Consider the following 21,008-nt stretch of genomic DNA (forward strand, 5'->3'; position numbering starts at 1 on the left):
ATCTATATTCCCACAAATCTATGTTATAACATCTATCTTATATACGGCATGATTACAACAAAACTACATCTAACGAAAAATAATTGGGACTAAATTTGGGGTTTGAACATCGGACCCATGAATTCAAGTCCAGAGATCTTTTTGTCGAACCTAATTCCGCAACTTGTGTTACCTTGAACTGGTAGCGATCAGTATGTGCGGGCTGTCGATATTGTTCTACGCTTCGATTGCATGTGGCATTGTTGTGTGGCGTTGTTAGTTGTGTGTGGTTTTATTCTTTGGTTCTTTTAACCCTACATGCGCATGTTATTTTAGGGTAAAAATAGGTTTCTACTCACACTACCTAGGTTTTACGTGGAGAATCTACCTTATCGCCGTTCCATACCAGGCGATGAATGGTAAGTCCGTAGGCGTATGTAATGATCCGTCTACGTTGAGCGCGCATACGACGTGTAGTGGTGCCGTGCTGCGTCTTCCTTTGATGCGCGAATGACGATTCGCGCTTCACGCGGCAACTTGGATTTGACGGTCGTAGTGGCGAAGCTCCAATCTCTGATCGTGGGGTCAGAAGCGGCTTTTTCCTACACACGACAGTCAAAAGAACACCACACACAGGCCACAATTAAAATTAATGCTAGCCACATGTCACATGCCGAAGCTTACCTTCAGTTCCGCTCAATGGGGACACAAGCGGAGAGTTAAATTCACGGAAAACAACTACTGGACTAAATTTAATTGCTATTCTAAATATGAAAATAAAAAAAATCACAAAATGAAACTTTATCATACTGACTAGCACATGTAGCCTTTCACCTAAATCTACCTTCGGATTTCAACTCGCGACACCAGAACAAACTAATCCGCTCCTGCCTTTTTCACTTTCGAAGTCGGAATGGCAAGCATATCTCAAGATCCTCAGATCAGCGAGACATTCATTGGAACCGGAATTACGTAATAGTTAACGATGTTAACTATTTTGTATTCAAACCGAAATTCCCCTGCGCTTTCATTGGTCGCGCATTCAAGCATTCGCGGGCGATACCCTTTAACCTCCCGAGCAGAGTTCAAGTCGAAGCGCTCGCCGGGTTTTGAAATTTGAAGAACAAGAAAACCCCGCCGAAAGACTCTGCTATTTGGGGGAAATATCCAAATGAAAAAATAGCAACAAAAAAAGAAAGCATGAGTGTTTGGGAGTGTTGGTATGTGGGAGTCTTGGCTAAAACAGCCGCCCAGTCACATCCAGCACCCATTATGGCTAGTTGCTCAAATCTAAAATCGGGAGCGGCACTCGCGTTGCCAAACATCCAATACATAGAAAGAAGAGAGAATCCCAGATCCATACAGGAGAGATTGTGTTGGATCTGAAATTCAAAATAACGAAACGAGGGGCTTCCAAAAGTCGAAATCAGTACCGTGCTACATTCTATCTAATGCTCCAAACGAAGGTAGTACTAATAGATCTAGTTCAGCTACCTCCGTACATCACAACTTGCCCAGCAACAGTAACCACAATATTACTCGGAATACTACTGGGACTTTGAGTGTTGCCAAAGTCAGACAACCGACTAACGACATGATAGATTTCTACGTGACTCCATTCGCCCCAGAACAAAAAGAATGTGGTATAAAACAACATGTTCATGAGATCGCAAATGTAGACCCATCGTTAGTCAGCGTAGTCAAGCTGGTTCCCCGTGGTAAACGTCTGGAAGATCTATCTTTTGTCTCTTTTAAAGTGACCGTGAATAAAGCTGTGTCCAACGTAGTAGGCGATACTTGGTACTGGCCAGAAGGAGTCACCATCCGTGTTTTCGATTACGACCAAAAAAACAGCCCTACGTCATCTCGACAGAACTTGTCATAGAATTTACTAAAGCCGATCAAATATTATCAACATCGATCATCGAGGCCAACCCGGGACGCACACAAACAGGCTCTATGGACAGCCCTTATCCTTTCGACACAGTCGAGCCATATCTCATCGGTTCCTGCCGCAGTCGTCCCGGCCCTGTGTTCGATAATGGAGATAGGGCAGTCCAGCCTGCTCCATCAGGCGAGTACAATTTTTTTCCAAACAGACCAACCTCTGATTCGTTGCATGGTTTCAGCATTACACCGTTCAATCGTCAATCATCAAGATTTTCTACGCAACACGCTTCAACTCCAGGACGCAATGAAACTGGCCGCATGGAAACCCCTAATCTCCCCACCACAGTCGAGCTCTTCCAACCATCGTTCAGCAATCGTCCTGGGCCTGTGTGTGGGATCAGAGAAGGGGTCTTCCACCCTGCAACTCCTGGCAAGTCCGACAATGTATTTTGTAGTTCAGCTTCTGATTCACCCACCGGTTCTAGCGTCTCAACCAACTGTCACGTCAGGGGGTCCGATTGTTCACGCACCACGGCAACAATCAGTGTCAAAAATGGTGTGGCTCAACCTGATCAAAAAAAATTATCTGTCTTCTACCAGAACGTCAGAGGTCTACGCACAAAAAAGTCACTCCAGAAACTGAAACTATCGTGCTGTGACTACGATATAATCGTCTTCACTGAAACGTGGCTCAGGTCCGATATCTGTAACACAGTGCTTACATCGGACTACACAGTATTCCGGTGTGATCGCAATGAGGCTACTAGCAACCTTTCGAGGGGTGGTGGCGTCCTTGTAGCTGTGAAATCTAAGCTTCAATGCACGACGGTTTCCTTAGCTGATTGTAGTCAGCTGGAGCAGGTTGTTGTAAAATTAACACTTCCTCAACGTTCGCTGTTCATCTTTGCTATCTACCTTCCTCCGGGCTCCGATGTCGGGCTATATTCGACTCACGCTGTGGCTGCTCAAAACATATCGGATCGTTCATCACTCAACGACGTTATTCTGCTCATTGGAGATTATAATCTTCCTCATCTGCAATGGTGTTTCGAGGAGGACATCAACGGATATTTACCCTCTAATGCATCCAGTGAGCAAGAGACAAATCTAGTAGATCCAATCTCGTCGTGTGGTTTGGTTCAGGTGAACTCATATGTCAACTCTAACAACAGACTTCTGGATTTAGCCTTCACGAGTTCTCCTGATATAACTGAGGTATTCGAACCACCACTTCCACTGTTGCCCATCGACACACATCACCCACCGTTCATTCTGGTGGTGGACATACAGAGTTCGGTCACATACCACCAACTTCACTCTGCTACGGATGAATTCGACTTGGACTACAGACGTAGCAATTTCGACTCGCTGAATGCCGCGTTTTCGTCCATCGACTGGTAATATTTTCTGAATAGACGACAAACTGATCGAAATAATCCGCTCAAATGTTCGGCGCCGTCGTCGTAATTCAAGCAACGTTAGTAAAAAACCTTGGTGGACAACTAAGCTTCGCAACTTGCGTAACCGATTGAGGAAAGCACGCAAACGATTTTTTGCTCTCAGGTCAGATGTGAATAGAGAGTGGTTACGTGGAATCGAGTCATCGTACAATGAATTAAACATCTCCACCTACCAACAATACTTATCAAGAGTGGAAGTAAACTTGAAACAAAACCCATCGATGTTCTGGAGGTACGTTAAAGGACAAAAAACTAACAACCGCGTCGTGCCAACCAATGTCACATATAATGACTACACAGCCAGCACAGCTAACGAAGCTGCCAATCTTTTTTCTAACTTTTTCACTGCACGCTCTTTCATATGCGTGAGTAATTTTCGTGTACGAAAACGGAGCTCACCTGCAGTATATGTACTCAAACATCGATACTTGCATACGTGATACATGAAAGAGAGAAACGAATTCATTTTGGGGGGAGTTACCTCAATATGCATTGAAGTCCATTTGACGGGGAAGAATGAAATGCAATCGTCGAGTCGTAGAGTGAGATAGCAACTAAGCGCCCGAACCACTGTTAAGCCATGTTGACGGAAAACTGCTGGATGAAGTCAAAACTCATTTCCAATTGAATGCGAAGGCGAATTTCTTCATAGTCCCCTGACTATCCTCAGTTGAATATGACTTTGCCGAGCTCTGATTACAAAGTCATTTTCCGTTTAACAGAACAATAAGCTAATAGAAATAAAATAGTCGTTTTATTCCCATACCGGGTGAGAGCCGGATATCCTAACCACTAGACAATATGGGAGATGTTACGTGAACAATATGAATATTCGACATACATGTATAGAAAAATGACAAGAATCCTCAACCGCACAAAATGTTTCGGTCGCTGGTCGTTAGTTAATTGTTTTTCTTCTTTCTGCTCTAGATGCGGATGAACTCTATAAATTCAACAGATCTTCATCATCATCTCTTTGCTCTCGTGGGGTCTCAGAATAGATTGCAAACCACGAGACAGCTGCAGCTGTTAAGCAGTTAAGTTTAAAAATAAAGGAGTGAAAAAAATGTAATTAAAATTTTCATTCTTATATGATCCGACTCATCCGATTCTCATGTGCGTGAGAATATTCTCATATCAGCATCATTTGTGGCAAGTATCAGTACTTACTGCTAGCCACAGTGTATTTGCACCTTTACACAGCGCCTGGCTTCGTCTTTCCCACTCTGACCCAAGCCCCATGCATATGTATATACGGTGCATATTTCATGCAATTTCCCACAAGTAAACAATATTTACATAGGATATTGCCTGCTCCTGGGAATAAATTCCTGCAATGCACGTAAAACTACCTGACACACTCCGCAGAGGATGCGATGGTTTTGTTCCAGTGTCAAATCAAGGCGTTCGGTGTGAGGCACAATCACACCTGAGGTATTCTTTTCCAATTTGACCCTGGCCAATAGGCTGGCAGAGGCTGCAGCATCACCAACGGGCGCTGGAGCATACCCGGTGCAGTGTAGCATAGATATGCTTGTAAAGCGCTGTCGGTTTATGATACACCATGCGAGGATTTTTAATAGATTTAACTCCCCAGGAAAAGTATACACCACAACCGAGACCGTTATTAGTGCAGTTAATGCCTTCCTCCTTAGTGGGGTTTGTAGCGTAGGAAAATGTGCGTTGGGGTATGGCATCCTTGCCGGGTTGTTTTTTAATGGGGAGAAGAAAAATTGAACCGTTAATGATGTATGCAGCATAGTCTTGTGAATGTAACACACGAGAGAGAAAAAAATTGGTTTTATGTTTTCCAACAAGGTGTTGTGTGCGCATATAAGAAGCGTGATGAAGTTCTACGACAGGGTACTTTAAGTTTCTAATGCGTGTTTGTTAAACATGACGTAAGTTTACATAAAACCACAAAGATCTCTTGGAAAAATTAATATAGACTACTTCATCGCCAAATCAGTCGGACCCTGTCGTTTTTTTTAACTTTGTACATATGGTGTAATCTATCTATCTATGTATATAAAAATGGAGTGATGTCTGTCTGTCTGTCTGATTCTTATAGACTCGGAAACTACTGAACCGATCGACATGAAAATTGGTATGTAGGGGTTTTTGGGGCCGGGGAAGGTTTTCGTGATATTTTGAGACCCCTCCCCCCTCTCTAAGGGGGGGCTGCCATACAAATGAAACACAAATTTATGCATTACTCGGAAAATAACCAAGCAAACGAAACCAAAGTTGGCATGTGAAAGTTTTAGGGTGCAATAAATGTTTCTATGATGGTTAGACAGTCCTTCCCCCACTCAAAGGGGGGGCTGCCATACAAATGAAACACAAATTTCTGCATTACTCGAGAATTAATCAAGCAAATGAAACCAAATTTGGCATGTGGAGGTTTTAGGATGCAATAAATGTTTCTATGGTGTTAAGATACTCCTTCCCCCTCTCTTAGAGGGGCTGCCGTACAAATGAAACACAAATTTTTGCATTACCCGAGAATTAATCAAGCAAATTAAACCAAATTAGGCATATGGAAACTTTAGGGTGCAATGAATGTTTCTATGGTGGTTAGATACCCCTCCCCCCTCTCTTAGGGGTGGCTGCCATACAAATAAAACACAAATTTCTGCATTACTCGAGAATTAATCAAGTAAATGGGCGGGACGAAGCTTGCCGGGTTAGCTAGTTCCGAATAAAATCGAACTAAAAATGCAGATTTTTAAATCTTGTATTTTTGATTCGAACGAAAGTTTATATTCCATTTGGGTTGAAGGAAATATGAGTTTTCCACAACATTTGGGATTTTTTTGACTCAAGTGTAACTTTTGGAAAGCGCTTATCGATTTTAATAAGAGAAATCTTTCATAATTTATATCTCAAAAACTATGAGTCCATCCGAAATAGTGTCTTAGAAAGAGTTATATTGATGTTCAAACGTGAAAAAAATACACTGAGACAAAAATAGTACTTTTTTTTATTCACAAAAAAACTTTAATTTTTATTTGTTCATATAGAATACAAGTCATGTACACAATTTGAAAAAATGGGGACAAGGTGGTAAAACTATTTTTGATAAACTTTGTGGAACATCGAATTTTTATGAATTTTCGAAACTTCGAATTTTTGTATGTTAACAATCATTTTTAGCCACAAATTTTGAATTCTGATGTGATTTTAAACAAAGAAGCTCTTTATAAATTTTTTTCTAAATGCAGCCATTCTCAAGATATTTGAAATAATATTTCTAATATATATTAAACAAAAATATTTTAATTTCACAGAGGCTTTGCAGGATAAAGAGGAAGACGTTTCTTCCAGTCTTCCAGCAAATAGCAATTTCGTTCGATGGCAGCACCGGGTCGACTTTCATGAGGTCTGTCGAGAGTGCTCCTGTATTTTTTGCAAGGCACGCACACTTTGTTGTTCTTATTTGTTGCCAAAGATAGCTTGGGAAGGTTAAGAAATGTACAATGGGGTTGAGGGAGCGAATATATGATCGCCTGTGATCGAGTGTGTCACCGACTGTCGCGAAAGGAGGTTGAATAAAACAAACATGGTGACAGTTGTTGTACTTTATTCCCTAAAAGTATGAAGACGATCGGTTCAATTGGTGAATTTTGCCAAATCTTTTTTGTGATGCAATTTGACTCGGGACAGCCTTTATTTCTCATTTTCTTTTCTACCTTCCTAGGTCCATTTTTTACGCTACCTTTAAGAGGAAAGGCAATTTTGTTTTCATTGCAATTTATGTGTTAGGTTTAGGGCAAACGTAATAAAAGGGGCAAAGATGGGCTAATTTTTACTCTTTTTCATATGATATTTTCATTTATCCTTTCATGCTAACATAGGGACCGTGGAAAACCATTGATTTCATATCATAAAATGTAATTCTTCTCAATTATTTCAGATGATTTATTAATTTTTCAGAACCATCTGCTTGTTACTGTCTCAATCTGATACTGCGTGTTTCAATATGCGATTAGCAACAGTACTACGCGCATTGATTTTCAGTTTCGGCGAATCGGTTTTTTATGGAAGAATTCTTTCGGTTCATTTCTCTAATTATCTTCCGCGGTCACTTCTTGAAATACATTGGTATTGTACAATATCGATTTCTTTATGTTCCTGTGAAAATTGAAAATTCGCATCACACACCGCAGTGAATCCACGTTGATATCCACCCTTCCCAAGATAATCGCAGGGGAGCCAACGATATCATAATGACATCTGCTAATCCTCTCCTACTGTTATGACTGTATAGACAAGTCCAGCTTCGTTATTGACTACAATTAAATATGAGATTTCGTTAAATTCTGTTGACATAGGCGAAGCTCCTATATTATTTATTCTGCCAATTTGAATTATTCCATATGCATACACAATCATTTGTATAATTACAAATTAATTACAAAATAACCCAGACTTGAGCCAGAGATACAACCTATGTGTATTTTGCATGATTTATCAAAAAGATTCGAAACAATTCATGAGGCCCTTGAAGACCTACCTTCAAGAAAAATTGATTGAACTATTTCAGTCTAGTTATCCTACGGGTCAAAGTTCCAAAAGGAATGCTTGATAGGGCCTGGTGGGGTATGGCAGTAAAAAGTGCCCCCAAATCAAATCACTAGCTCTATGGAAATATCGTATAGGGTTCCAAATGAAAAATTTTGACTTTTTTTAACCTCAATGTGGATAGTGGAAAACGGTTTTTTCGATTTTTTGCTCGTCATTCTAAATACAGTCAACTCTCCCAAACTCGATGTTCTGTATCTCGATATTTTCCCTAACTCGATGGATTTCATGGCACCTTCGATTTTACAAACATTCTTCTCTCCATAACACGATACCTCCCTAACTCGATGCCTCTCTTACTCGATGTGTTTTGATTCATTTTTCCATGGATTTTCACCTCCCTAACTCGATTGATTTTCGCGTACATGTTTTTGTGCGTTATTACCTCAGATTTCAATTGCCCTTGAAAGTGAAGACGGAGTGTTCGTGTCATCAAACAATTTCTTTTCAAGTATGGAAAACCACGAGAAACCTTTCAAGCGAACAATCAAAACGCTAACCATTGCGCAAGGTTTGTGCATCATCGAGCAGGTCGAAAAATATGGACGGAAGGGGTCTGAAGCTGCAAATAATTTCAGTATTGCACAAAGTGCGGTATCAACACTACTCAAACTAAAGTAAAAATGGAATCGGAATGGAAAATTGTATCTAGACCAAAAGCATATAAGGTTGGTCAGAATCGAGAAGCTGGAGCGGTCAATGAATTTTTGTCTTGTCAAGCTAGACAAAATCATTTACCCCTCTTCTATTCTTCGGGATATGGCTTGAGAATTTGTCCAGAAACTGGGAAATCCTAACTTTAAAGCACAACCAACATGGACGGGAGTGATATTCCGCTGGCATAATTAATGTGTCGTGAGCGATGTCGACGGTACAATACCGTTCGATTGCTCAATGTCTTTTAATAATTAGTGCAAAATGGACCAAAACGTGAATTGCTGTGATCTGATGCCAGATACCGATATACTAGAAAGTGTTGAAAAACCTGAGAAAAACGTCGAAGATAGTAGTTCTATTGAGATGTTAATTCGAACGTTAAATCAAACCTGAAGAATATGTCCGGAATATTGAAATCAACTGAAAATGTTCCTGTGAAACTATTCGAACATTTCTTTGTGATTGAACAGTTCCTGCGTGATCGTTACAATTCAGTTTGAGTAACATACTTAATCAATATTTTCTTTGTTAACCTAGTGCCTCGTGCAAGTCGGACTCGATTATATACAAACTCGATGATATACAAACTCGATTATATATGATTCGATTATGTAAAATTTAGGACTCGATTGTATACAGTTTGAAAAAAAAAGTTTTTTTTTATAATTCAAATATGAGTAATTTCAAGAAAAAAAAGTAACCTTTCAGCATTAAGGTGAAATTTAAGTGGCTTTTATAAGTACAGTGGATTAATCAGAATTCAATTTCTTCATCAGGAATTGTTTATATCGATATTGCAGCGAAATTAAGAGAGATAGAAGTTTGTTCGTCAAAGAACAAATTGTAGAGAGGTTAGAGAGCTTTAATTCAATTGATAGAAACAATCAAGTTTAGTATGAATTTTTAGGATAAAATTAATAATTACAAATAAAAAAAAACTTTTAAATTTTCCACTTCAAAAATGTTATTTTAATCCACTAATTTAGATGTTCCACTACTATATCCTGTACTAAATTGTCTCATCTTTCAAATGAAAGCAACAAAATCGGATTACGTAGCATACTTTTCAATGTAGAGTCAGTTTGAGCCTACAGAATCCGAAACAAAGAAAAAGTTTTATAAGTCTGTCATCGTTGAAATTCTAACATATGCGTAGAAGGATTTTTTTCGTGAAATATAACCGTCTATCACCTCCTGAAAGATTCTGGGAAAAATATTTTTGACGTAGGACTACGTCTAACCGGAAGATATAGGGGGTGAAATGGAAATCTAGGCACTGAACAAGTAGGAAAAAAATGCAAGATTTGGAACGTTTATAACTCGAGCATTTCTCAATAGATCGCAAAGGTTTCTGCATCAATTGATAGGAAATATATCTACGCATCTATCATAACGAATAACATTTCATTTTTCTTGAGATAAATAATTGAATAATTGTGAAATATCAAGCATTGTCCAAATGCACTATGTGCCCATTTTTGATTGGTCCATTTTGTGCTCCTCAAATCGTACCGACCAAAACGGGCAACCAGAGCAGCAGCGAAATAGAATGAAGCACGATTGGAAAGGAAAAAGAAAAAAAAAGAACGAAACATTGGTCGCAGTCTCACACATGCGTAATTCTCGAGCCAGCCAGTCAGCTTAAAAATCCCCGCTCCGCTGCCGTAACGATCATTCTCATTCAAACCGTACACCACATCAGTTCGCATCACAACACATCAACAAACCAAACCAAGCAGCCAAATCTGGACATGGCAAAGGAAGAAAAATTAAGGGAAAGGCAAAACCCGCTCGAATCGTGTCGGTCTGGAGTTCCCCGCAAGGGTAGCTAGGCCGAGCGCATTAGTACCAGTGCACCAGTCCACCAAGCCGGCGTTATATAGTTTCGGCCGCCGAAGTGATCGAGTTAGCTGCCAAAGCTGCTCGCGCCGAAAACAAAACCCGCATTCGGAACAGAACACATTCGGTTCGGTGGACATCAAGTCAACAGGCAGTTGCAGCGAGTGGTGAGTGGCAAACGCAATCGCAAAACGGCAGCTGGTAGCAGAAGAAAATAGTTTGTTCTTTATACAATCTGCTTTGGTGGCAAATCCAGAACAAGGCGGCATCGAGGGCGTTCGAAATGGTTTTTTTCAAAACCACGAGTACAAAGTTTTCTAAATTGGAACCATTCCATAAAACAAGGCGCTTATCAGGGCCATTAAACCTTTCAAAAAAGAGTTTACGAAATATAGTTCAATGCTTTCTAAAATAATATCCAAAATAATAATAAAAAACAATTTGATTTTTTCATAATTTGTTTGCCAGGATCTGCTGAGTATGTGAATTTGGCAGTTGTTCTGAGCTTATTGATAGTTGGGGACTTTCCTGATTATTCAATTTACACCAATTCTTAAATTGTTTCCAGATTGAAAGTACAGTAATTTACAAATAGTTCGACATTTAGCTAATTGGACGGACATGTAATGCGACTTATTTAGTTGGACATTTTTGTAAACATAGAGATCCAAATTATGACCCCACATTGAAAGTCGACACTGTACCACTGTCATCGCAAATGTTCAATTACAGGTTGAAATCGCCTCCAATGCGACACTGAGTGGCTCTTCGGCACGTCGCATTGAATGTAATTTACTGTAAAATATGTCACAAGCTGGATGGGAAGAAATTTTCCAACTGTGAAAGCTGTGGCGAGTGGCAAATGCAATCGCTAAACAGAAAGGTTTAGCCGAACAAGATGGGGATATCGAGTGATAACAAAACAATAAACTCTTTAGATTGAAGATAATTTTGTGATCCTGAAAAGGACCCTTTTTAGCCTGCATGTGAATCCAACGAGCGAACAAATCATAATGAATGTATTTTTTTGCCATCGCTGCCTTTTAACGCTCATTCGTTCGTCTCGTTGGACTCGTCCCTTTGGCTGAGTCTGCCGATTTGTCTCTATCCTGTGAGCGTGTACCGCTAGAGTATAAAGCGCGCGGATCCAAAAAAAAATATCTCATTTTCTTTCAAACCGTAAACCAGTGTGGTTGTACGGCATCGTTTAGCATCGCATCGCATCACATCATTAAAAGAAAACAAGCAGCAACGTGGACGTGTTGACATAACAAAGGAGGACAAGTTAAGGGAAAGGCAAAGTCTCACTCGAACCGTGCATGTTTCCAGTTCCCTGTTGGTCGCATTCATTGATTGCTCCGCAAGGGTAACTAGGCCGAACGGATTGGTGGCGGAGCACCAGTATACCTAACAGCGGTTATAGAGTTTCGGCCGTCGGAGTGCTCGAGTTGGCTTGCAAAGCTGCTCACGACAATCAGAAAACACGCATCAAGAACAGAGCAGCTTCAGTTCGGCGCTCGTCAAGGCAACAACTAGTTTCAGCGAGTGGCAAACGCAATCGCAAAACGGCAGCAGGTAGAAGAAAGAAAAAGTTTGTTTATACAGACCGCTTTGGTGGCAAAACCAGCCACCGTAAAACACGGCGCTTTACAGGGCCATTAAACCATTCAAAAAAGAGTTATTAAAAGTTTTTCACAATACCAATGCATTCTAAAGTGACATAATATGACATATAATATAAACTGTTTTGTTTTGTTTATGCTTGTTCTTGAACTGGTTGGGGTTTTTTAAATTGATCATTCAGTTTTCACAAACCCATGTACAGTTTCCGAATTAAAAGTGGCTTCAAATTACAACACATTGTATGCAGGATGGCATTAACGAATTTTCTCGGTAGCAAGAACTGCTTTCTTTGGTTGACTGACTGACGTTACATCTGCATTGTATAGGAAAATAACTAAGGAGCAACATGATGAGCTATGTATTTCCTGCTGCTCTGTTCTTATTTTAAGTTCTTATAGTTCGTTTATTTTTCAACAGATCGTCTCCAAAACCTCAGTTCTTTTTTATTTTTATTTACTTTGTTTACGGATACTACAAATCTTACAATTCATTCGTCTCCGAAACCACAGTTTAAGGTACGGTAATGTGCTCAATAATGAAATATATGATATTGAATGAGTTGATGACTACCTATGCATTCCCTATCACAGCCATCATTTTGATTGTACGATATATGCATACGCCGAAAGATGCCCGGCGTTGAGCATTTAATAAGTACAAAGCCTTTAGAAAAAAATCAAGAATCAAGTTTGTAAAAAAAAACGCAAAAACACAACACCAAAGGTTCTTTTCAGACCCCCCAACATGTTCATAAAAAGTAAACAGTAAAGTAATTCATTTTTCAGGTAGATAGGTAGGTAGAAGAAAATAAAACAATATAATTAAAATATATATTTAGCAAAAGCTGTCCCCTTTGTATAGTCCTACGTCACTCCGGTTATGTCCCCGACATTACCCACCCGTCTTTTTTATATGAGAAAGGTGTTTTTTCACTTTAAGGGAATGAATCAAAAATTCAAATTAATATCATAATTGGGACACTTACCCTAATATATGACAATTTAAGACATAAAAAAAATTAGGAAAAAATGTTCTGTATCTCGATACCTGCCTAACTCGATGGTCCCTTTGGATATCGAGTTAGGGAGAGTTGACTGTAGTTTCGAAATAAAAAATTGGAAAAAAATACTGAACCACACCAATTGATAGAAAATATAGTAAAAGAGTCTTACTAAATTTACTGAATTTCTTCTCTTCTTCTTCTTCAATGACACTAACGTTCCTAGAGGAACTTCGCCGTCTCAACGTAGTATTACTTGCGTCATTTTTTATTAGTACTTAGTTGAGATTTCTATGCCAAATAACACGCCTTGAATGCATTCTGGGTGGCAAGCTCTAGAATATATTTTTTTTTTTTATCTGTATTATAGTGATTTTCAACTCATTTGGCTGGTTCGTCACTTTTTACTTCCATTTTTGGAAGAATGTCGGGAGTGAGAATTGAACTCGTGACCTTCAGCGTGAGAGGCATGGATGTTACCACTACGCCAGATCGCCTCCACAGCTCTAGAATACGCGTGATCACAGTGCAAAGTCGGAGGAAATTTCTTTGACGAAAAATTCCCCCTACCAGAACGGGAATCGAACCCGAACACCCGGCATGTTAATTATGACGCTAACCACTCGGCCACGGGAGCACCATTGACTGAATTTATTAAATTAAATTTACCAATCGAAAATGGCGACACAACGTAAAAATGAGGTCCATGATAGTATAGTGGTAAGTATCCCCGCCTGTCACGCGGGAGACCGGGGTTCGATTCCCCGTCACGGAGATCTCTTTTTGGACGAACATTCATATGGCCTCAAATCACCTAGTACAGGCTGCAGTACAGAATCACGTTCATATAGCATCAGCGCTTGCTCTCTGAAGATATTCAAACAAATTTATCAACACACGACAATCAAATGAATCAGTCGCTTCCCATATCGAGCAAGACGAGAGCTGCCCTCGGAAGCAAACAAGCAGACAGACGACGCCGAGAATAACAACCGTGAATAACTCTTTTACGATACGGCTCTTAATCATCTCTCACCTTGATCTCGTCCCAGGCACATATGGGTTATCCCTCCACAAAGAGCCCTCGTGCTGCTGGCTGGCGCCAGAACCCGTTGATATCGCACTGAGAAGCTGCTATCATCATCATGAATAGCAACAAGAACAACGGCAATAGCTACGTTTTGAATATACAGAGATTCACGAAAACAGCATTTAGCCGCGCCTATGCCAAAACAGTACCGCACGAAACAACGTTGCGCCCGAGACAGACCCACCCGAGGGCTGAAGCCTACAGGGCCCGTGCAAAATCCCTCTAATCCATCACCTCGAGGCGTCGAGCGGAGCGCACACAAACACACACACGCGGTCGCGACGGCTGTGTCATAAATTACAGAACCGTAAAATGCGACGAGAGTGTTTCTCGGTGAAAAGATTTTCAAAGACACCCACAGAGTCACGGGAAAGCCACGGTCGGAAGGGGGCAGGTAGGTGGAACAAAGATAAGGGAAAAAACGCAGAAAAACACAAACGGAGCGTGTCTCCCGAGAGTAGATGTGCTGATGGAAAGCCGTGACAACAGCACGGTGGGTTGGTGGACGTGTTTTCTTGCGATTAAAAAAGTTTTACCCTTGTTTTTTTTTTCAAACGTTGCATTGCTAGGTGCAAATTGAGACGCGTATAGTGTGAGTAGATTGACGCGACATAGCACCTGTTTTTGTGGCTAACAAAAACAGATAGATCGACGCAAATTGGGCAGGCGACGCGAAATAGCGCAGCACTCGTAAGGCTAGGCGCAAATTGAGACGCGTACAGCACGAGTAACTTGGCGCGATATAGCGCTTGTTTTTGTGGCTAATGAAAACAGATAGAACGGCGTAAATTGGTCAGGTGACGCAGGATGGTACAGCGCTCAAAAGACGCGACTCGGTTGATGCTGTAGCTGAACCACAGTTTCTCGTGCTGATCGTGCCGGGTGTGGTGGTTTGGTTGGTGAACAATTATGTAGCGCTGGGAGTCTGACATTGTATGGTTGTGCTGATCGGGTAATTGTGTTAGTAAATAAATATATCGCGCAACTATGTGTGAGTTAGACATTGTATGCGAATAGCACGTTATTTACACTAAACTGCGACTCAATATGCGCACCACCACGCGACGTGTGTTGCACATATGAGTCGGGTTGGTTCGAGTCGGTTTACGACACCTCGGCAATACAACCCCCCCCCCACACTCCTTATCGGCGGATTACGTAATTTGTGCACGACGCCCTACTGATACTTCTATCGTATTTAGGTTATCGACTCCCCCGAGTTAAATGGTCGAATGTAGCTGCCTGGCGAATCGCTGTCCGATCATTAAGAATCCAGAACCTTCGCCGAAATACGTTGATCATTGTTTCTCAATTGGTGTATTTCTCTTGGTAGAGCTGAATGAGCTTCTCCGTAGTCGCATACTTTCATGGTAAGATTCTCGTAAATCTTTTTCAAACGGCATCTGTACCCTTTCACCCATTCGAAGCACGATGTCTTGGTCCGGGAACAGAACCAGTTTGTAGGAGCAGCTGGCATTCTTCATCGTTCCTTTATCCGATTGTAGATCCAGGTTCTGGGCGTACGTACTTATCTCATATGGGAAGCCTACGCGTTATGCTTGCTTCCACAGAATGATGTATGTTCATCGCGAGTCTCGCGAATGTTCTACCTCCTCTATTCAGCCCATATTTGGCAACGGCTCTTCCAAATCTACTATTCAGTGTTTTGCGAAAAACAACATCATTTACGTTGAAAAAGACGTTTACGTTGTCCAAAACTGCTACCATTCGTATATTACTGGAAAATTATCAAGGGCATATTCAAACATGGTGGTACAGAGCCTCAGATTTATCATGTCAGAATTCTGAGATGAATTGATTAGTAGCGTCCAGGAAGTATACGAAGACTTCTGTGCAGAAGTCTGTGCAGGTTAGTAGCGTCCAGGAAGTGTACGAATTGACTTAAAAATTTGTTTCAATAGCTTAAAAATTGCTTTCAAAACAGGCTATAGAAATCACCAAATCTGTATATAAGCCGGTGCCCGCTCGAAAACCCATTTAGTCATGATTTCCCTGTGGAAGGAGCATATTCTCGCTGCCAGTCAAAGCAATGCGCTCTCCCAGACCGATCCCGTTTTCCTTTTGCTATCAATCTGAATGAAGCCTAACCTAGCGAAAAACGATGTTTGGATAATAATTCGAGAGGGTAGCGATGAGTCAAATAGTGGTCAATACGGAATGGGATAGAACATATTTCACCATGTCAAAGAGTCCGCATTATTTCGCTGGTTTACATTAAATATTCATATTTGGTCGGGGTTCTGCCAAAACGAACCTAGCGCCAAAAACATTGTTCAATTTGAAGTTTGGACTCCCACAAATTGACTGTGTTGGATCAAATCTATCATTCTATCACTCACGTGTTGCAAACAGAATGTCAAACATAATACTCCATTTCATGCTGTGAGCACACATCTTCGTCAATTTCTGATTCAGAACCTTTAGAAACAATAAATAAACAAAATTATGTTTCTGCTAGACACGTAAAACTTCGTTTTCTATGCAGCCAGAGCGAACCAAGTCCATGCTGGCTATTGACATAATATCATTACTGTTGGAGAAACTTTATAATTTTCGGATGGTTCCCTTGGTTGAATGCAATTTCGTTTTTTTTACAGTCTGCAGGAGCTGTTGTCATTTATCCTAGAGATGGGAGAGCGCTCACGATCCGCTCATTTGAACCGGTACGTTAGAAAGAGCGTACGATACACGGTTCTTTAAAAATGAGCCGCGGCTCTCAAATGAACGGCTCTTAAATGAACCACGGTTCAAAAAAGACCCACGGTTCTTTTATGAACCGTGGCTCTTTTTGAACCGCGGTTCATTTAAGAGCCGTTCATTTGAGAACCAGGGTTCAAAAAAGAACCGTGTTTCTTTCAAGAAACGGCTTATTGATAAAGAACCGTGAATCGTACGCTCGTTCTGACGAACCGTGGTTTGCGGCAGTGCGGAAGAAATATATGTTTCCCATGCTGCTTTTTAAGCGGAACTGTTTGTATGTTTGTAAATTTTGGTGGATTACATATTTTCTCGAAACCCCATAAATATGGGTATATAATGAAAGGACTTGACTAGTAGGACACAGTTATTTATGTAAAATGGAAATCCAAGATGGTGGTCGTTACAAAATGGCAGACAACTAATTTCGTCAAAACCCCATCAATATGGGTTTCAAATGAAAGGGCTTAACTAGTAGATCACAGTTATTTATGAAAAATTTAAATCCAAAATAGCCGCCACCCTCGAAATATTTTAAAAACGTTTGGGATATAAAACGGGGAGAAAACTGTGTCGTTATTTAAGTTATTTATAAATTTAAATTACACTGATTATTGTCTTAAATCTTATTTTTTACGTTTTCCATTCTTTACATATCCGAATAAACCAGTTCTTTAAAAGAGTCGTCGAGCCGCTCAAATGAGCCGGTTCTTTTCATTGAGCGCACGGCTCTGAGCCTCTGCATGCAATGGTGTAAGTAACTCAATTTTGGCAGAACCCCGACCATTTGTGTAGTGAGATCTCATCAAGAGGCTATTTTGAGCGCTAATATATCTTTGCCAGCTGAGTGAAGCATAAAATGAGCAAAATGAGAGAAATAGAGACTGGATTGATGAGGGGACCACAGTGCTTTGTCTAGTTGCTTAAAAGGAGAAGGGGAGGAGTGTGCAATTTGTGCTGGATACTTTCAAACAGGAATCGATTGTGCCGAAGATTTTGTTGTGCCGCTGGTTTACACAGAAAAGGATCATGTTGGTTTTTACATCAACGTTGTCGGGATCCTTTCGGATGGACATGATAACTGCTTGAATTGACTCTTAACATTCATTTCCGTCTTCTTTTGACAATACATTCATACCATCTACTTATTCCATTTCGTTCCTATTTTTATCTCTTACTGCATATCTCCCAGGACGTTGCAAGACAAAGTTCATAAAACCTATCTCAAGATGTTGATGGATTTACCTCCAACGAGGCTAAATCCTGAATAAACAAAGTGGACGATAATGATCGTCTGTACCACAACAACGTTATCAAACACTTCGAATGGATCCATGCGGAAACTTCTATGGGTTCTGGAATTTTAGAAATATTGTCATCATAGCTTATCCCTACAGTATCAGAAAATTATTCATTTTTGTGAAACCGACAATGTTGATATCTCTTTGCCGGTTGAGTGAAAACAAACATTTCACTCGAAAGATGAAAGGTCTATGAAATACCAAAAAAAAATGTTTCAATAGCTCAAAGATTGCTTTGAAAATGAACTATTGAAATCAAAAAACAAAATCTATCATGATTGTTTGATGGGTTAAGTATACTCGCTCTGGCTAATTCCGTTTCTATTTTGCTATCGAGTCGAACGGACAGTAAAAGTTTTCACCTCAGAATGCATACGCAGAATATGCATGAAAGAAGATATATTCTTGCACTTGCTTCGACTTTTCAGTGATTCTTCAAAATATACATTTATTGGGAATTAATTCAGATGTAATTTCAAACGAATGACTCAACGGTAGTCCTACGTCAATTTTGCGGTTGTATCACATATATAACCTACCCCTAGTTTTTTTGTTTTTATGAATAGGGTAGTGGTGCTTTGCAATTTTTCAAAAAACAAAACATTTTGAAATCTTTGGATAGTTAAATTAGCATGTGGAATCTCTGAAAGGTGGCTGCATACACTCGATCAGTCTGCAAGTCATGTTGATCTCTCAACATATACATCGATGCCGGATGATTCCGAGAAAAGAATCACACAACCCGCGGACGCGTATGAAGATTACGACATCTTTGAACTCTTGCTTCCTTCTGTTTATCAGTGGTACTGTGAACGCGTAAATTTCTGTAAGCTGTAAGCTAAGGTTTGGTTAAACTTTTTTCACCGCATGTAGATCTCTGACGGGTCGTTCAAGTCCAGACTTTGGTTTAATTTTCCATGAACCAGTCTTCTCGAACCGATTTATGAGGCGTTCGCTCCGAGCACAAGACAGTTTCAAAAATCTGTGACATTTACTCTGTATCACCCTGTATTAGCCTAGTAATATATACAATTTATATTTTTTAGAGTAAACGCCGAAAACAAACCATTATGAATTTTCCACATCAAATGGCTTACCAAACCCACCGTGCACTTGTTCCCGGCGCTGCGGGGCGACTCCGCCAGGGTGTGTGTTGTGCTCGTAGCATATGTATGGACCATCAACTGCGCGGGAGTATATCTTCAGGGAGAGCAGGGTGACAAAAACAAAACATTAAAAATAGGTACTTATAAATTATATTCTCGCTCTCCCGCTCCGATGTAGATGGCCACTTACTCCGGCGCTTGAATCAAGTGCGCGCGCTCGTTTCGCTGTCCATCCGCCCGCCGCAGTCGATAAGAAGTGGTGCTCAAGAAGCGTGCACGTTTTGGCCAATTTGTGGATCAGCAGGATCATTGATGAATTTTCAATAACGCGAACCTTGAGAGAATAAATAAACACTGTTTCAGCTTCGCTTTTCCCCTCTAGGGTGGAAGGAAAAGTTTGACACTAGCAGAAGAACAAGTTTGCGACCGGCCTTCGCGGCTAAGAGTCGTTGTGTAAATAACTGCTGCAACAAAATAGTAAAATTATCACTATCACATCTTTGGTTTGGGTTCGAAGTAAAAAGTTCGGAAGCGGAAACGTCGGAGAAAAACTGACAGCAGAGCAGAAAAGGGTCTTATTTTCCCAATTTGCGCATCCGGGAGAAAGAAATCGGAAACAGATCGCACGACCAGTCTGCTACTGCTGCTGCTGTTGCTGAATAATTTAAATAAAATTGCAAAAGTTTTATTGCAAAGGAGGGGTGGCGGTATCTCTGATGTAACATAACCTCAAAATTAAACACTAAGCAATGTTTGGTTGGTGGTTTGTCATTGCCGTTCTAGGAACGTTGAACGTGAGCCCCCGGTGGAATTCCGTTAGTGCCGAGCGCCGCAATGCTGCCGATATCGAACTGAACGAGGAACATCATGTGGTTTCGATGAAAGCGTGTTATGTGGAAGATTTAAGAAATATTCGAGAGTACAACCAAAGCCCGCTGACAGTACTCATAAACCACTGCTACCTTCAGGAGCTACCGAATGCAATATTTATACGCTTCGCGGACCTTAACACCCTCGAAATATGCGACAGTAGATTGAATAACTTGCAAGATTTCGCCCTGAATGGGTTGAGGAATCTGGAGGTTTTGAATTTCTCCAGAAATAACCTCACGACAATCAAGTCCTGGAGCGATCACAATTTGGAGCGTCTCCAAACTTTGGATCTACGACGAAACTTACTGAAAGGCATCAACGCAGAATCGTTCAGAAGGTATCCAAACTTGGTAAAATTAAATTTGGCGGCCAATTTGATAGAATCGATTCCCGAAGGAACTTTCAAAGTGGTTCCCAATCTCAAGCACCTGAATCTCGGTCGAAATCTATTGACATCCATCGAAGAGACAACCCTCAAAGGGCTTAGTAAATTAGCTCACGTATCCTTCCACCATAATCAAATCAAGTTCGTTGACTTCTTTGCCTTCGTCGGGAATAGCCACCTGAAAACGCTTCAACTACAGGGAAACCAAATCAGTGTATTCGAAACGGATCTCCTGTCCAATTTGCCAAGATTGGCCTTATTCAATATCAGTGATAATCGATTGGACAATCTCGCTGAGAACACATTCAAGAAGAACGCCGACCTCAGAGTGTTAGATTTGAGCTACAACAACATCGAGGTTATCCACGAGGATAGCTTGAAGGGATTGGCCAGCTTAGAGGTAATTAGACACACGCTGTGAATTATGGGGCGATTTTACGACCGACAATGTGCAAACATCTCGCCACCAGCGTATCTGATGTGTTATCTTCATCCCAACGCAG

General features: G+C 40.7%; 1 protein-coding gene across 2 annotated transcripts in view; it reads left to right on the forward strand.

Moving 5' to 3' along the window:
* Positions 1-19,294: 19,294 nt before the first annotated feature.
* LOC129777283 (insulin-like growth factor-binding protein complex acid labile subunit) overlaps positions 19,295-21,008 on the forward strand; it is a 40,418-nt gene continuing 38,704 nt past the window's right edge. Inside the window, exons 1-2 of one of the 2 annotated variants that reach the window (XM_055783486.1) lie at positions 19,295-19,357; positions 19,426-20,905. In XM_055783486.1, the coding sequence (XP_055639461.1) occupies positions 19,997-20,905 (909 nt within the window). In that variant the 5' untranslated portion in view covers positions 19,295-19,357; positions 19,426-19,996. The remainder of the gene's footprint in view (positions 19,358-19,425; positions 20,906-21,008) is intronic. The other variant, XM_055783487.1, reaches the window with a different exon arrangement.

The sequence above is a fragment of the Toxorhynchites rutilus genome, chromosome 3 (assembly GCF_029784135.1).
Source record: "Toxorhynchites rutilus septentrionalis strain SRP chromosome 3, ASM2978413v1, whole genome shotgun sequence".
Taxonomy (NCBI): Eukaryota; Metazoa; Arthropoda; class Insecta; order Diptera; family Culicidae; genus Toxorhynchites; species Toxorhynchites rutilus.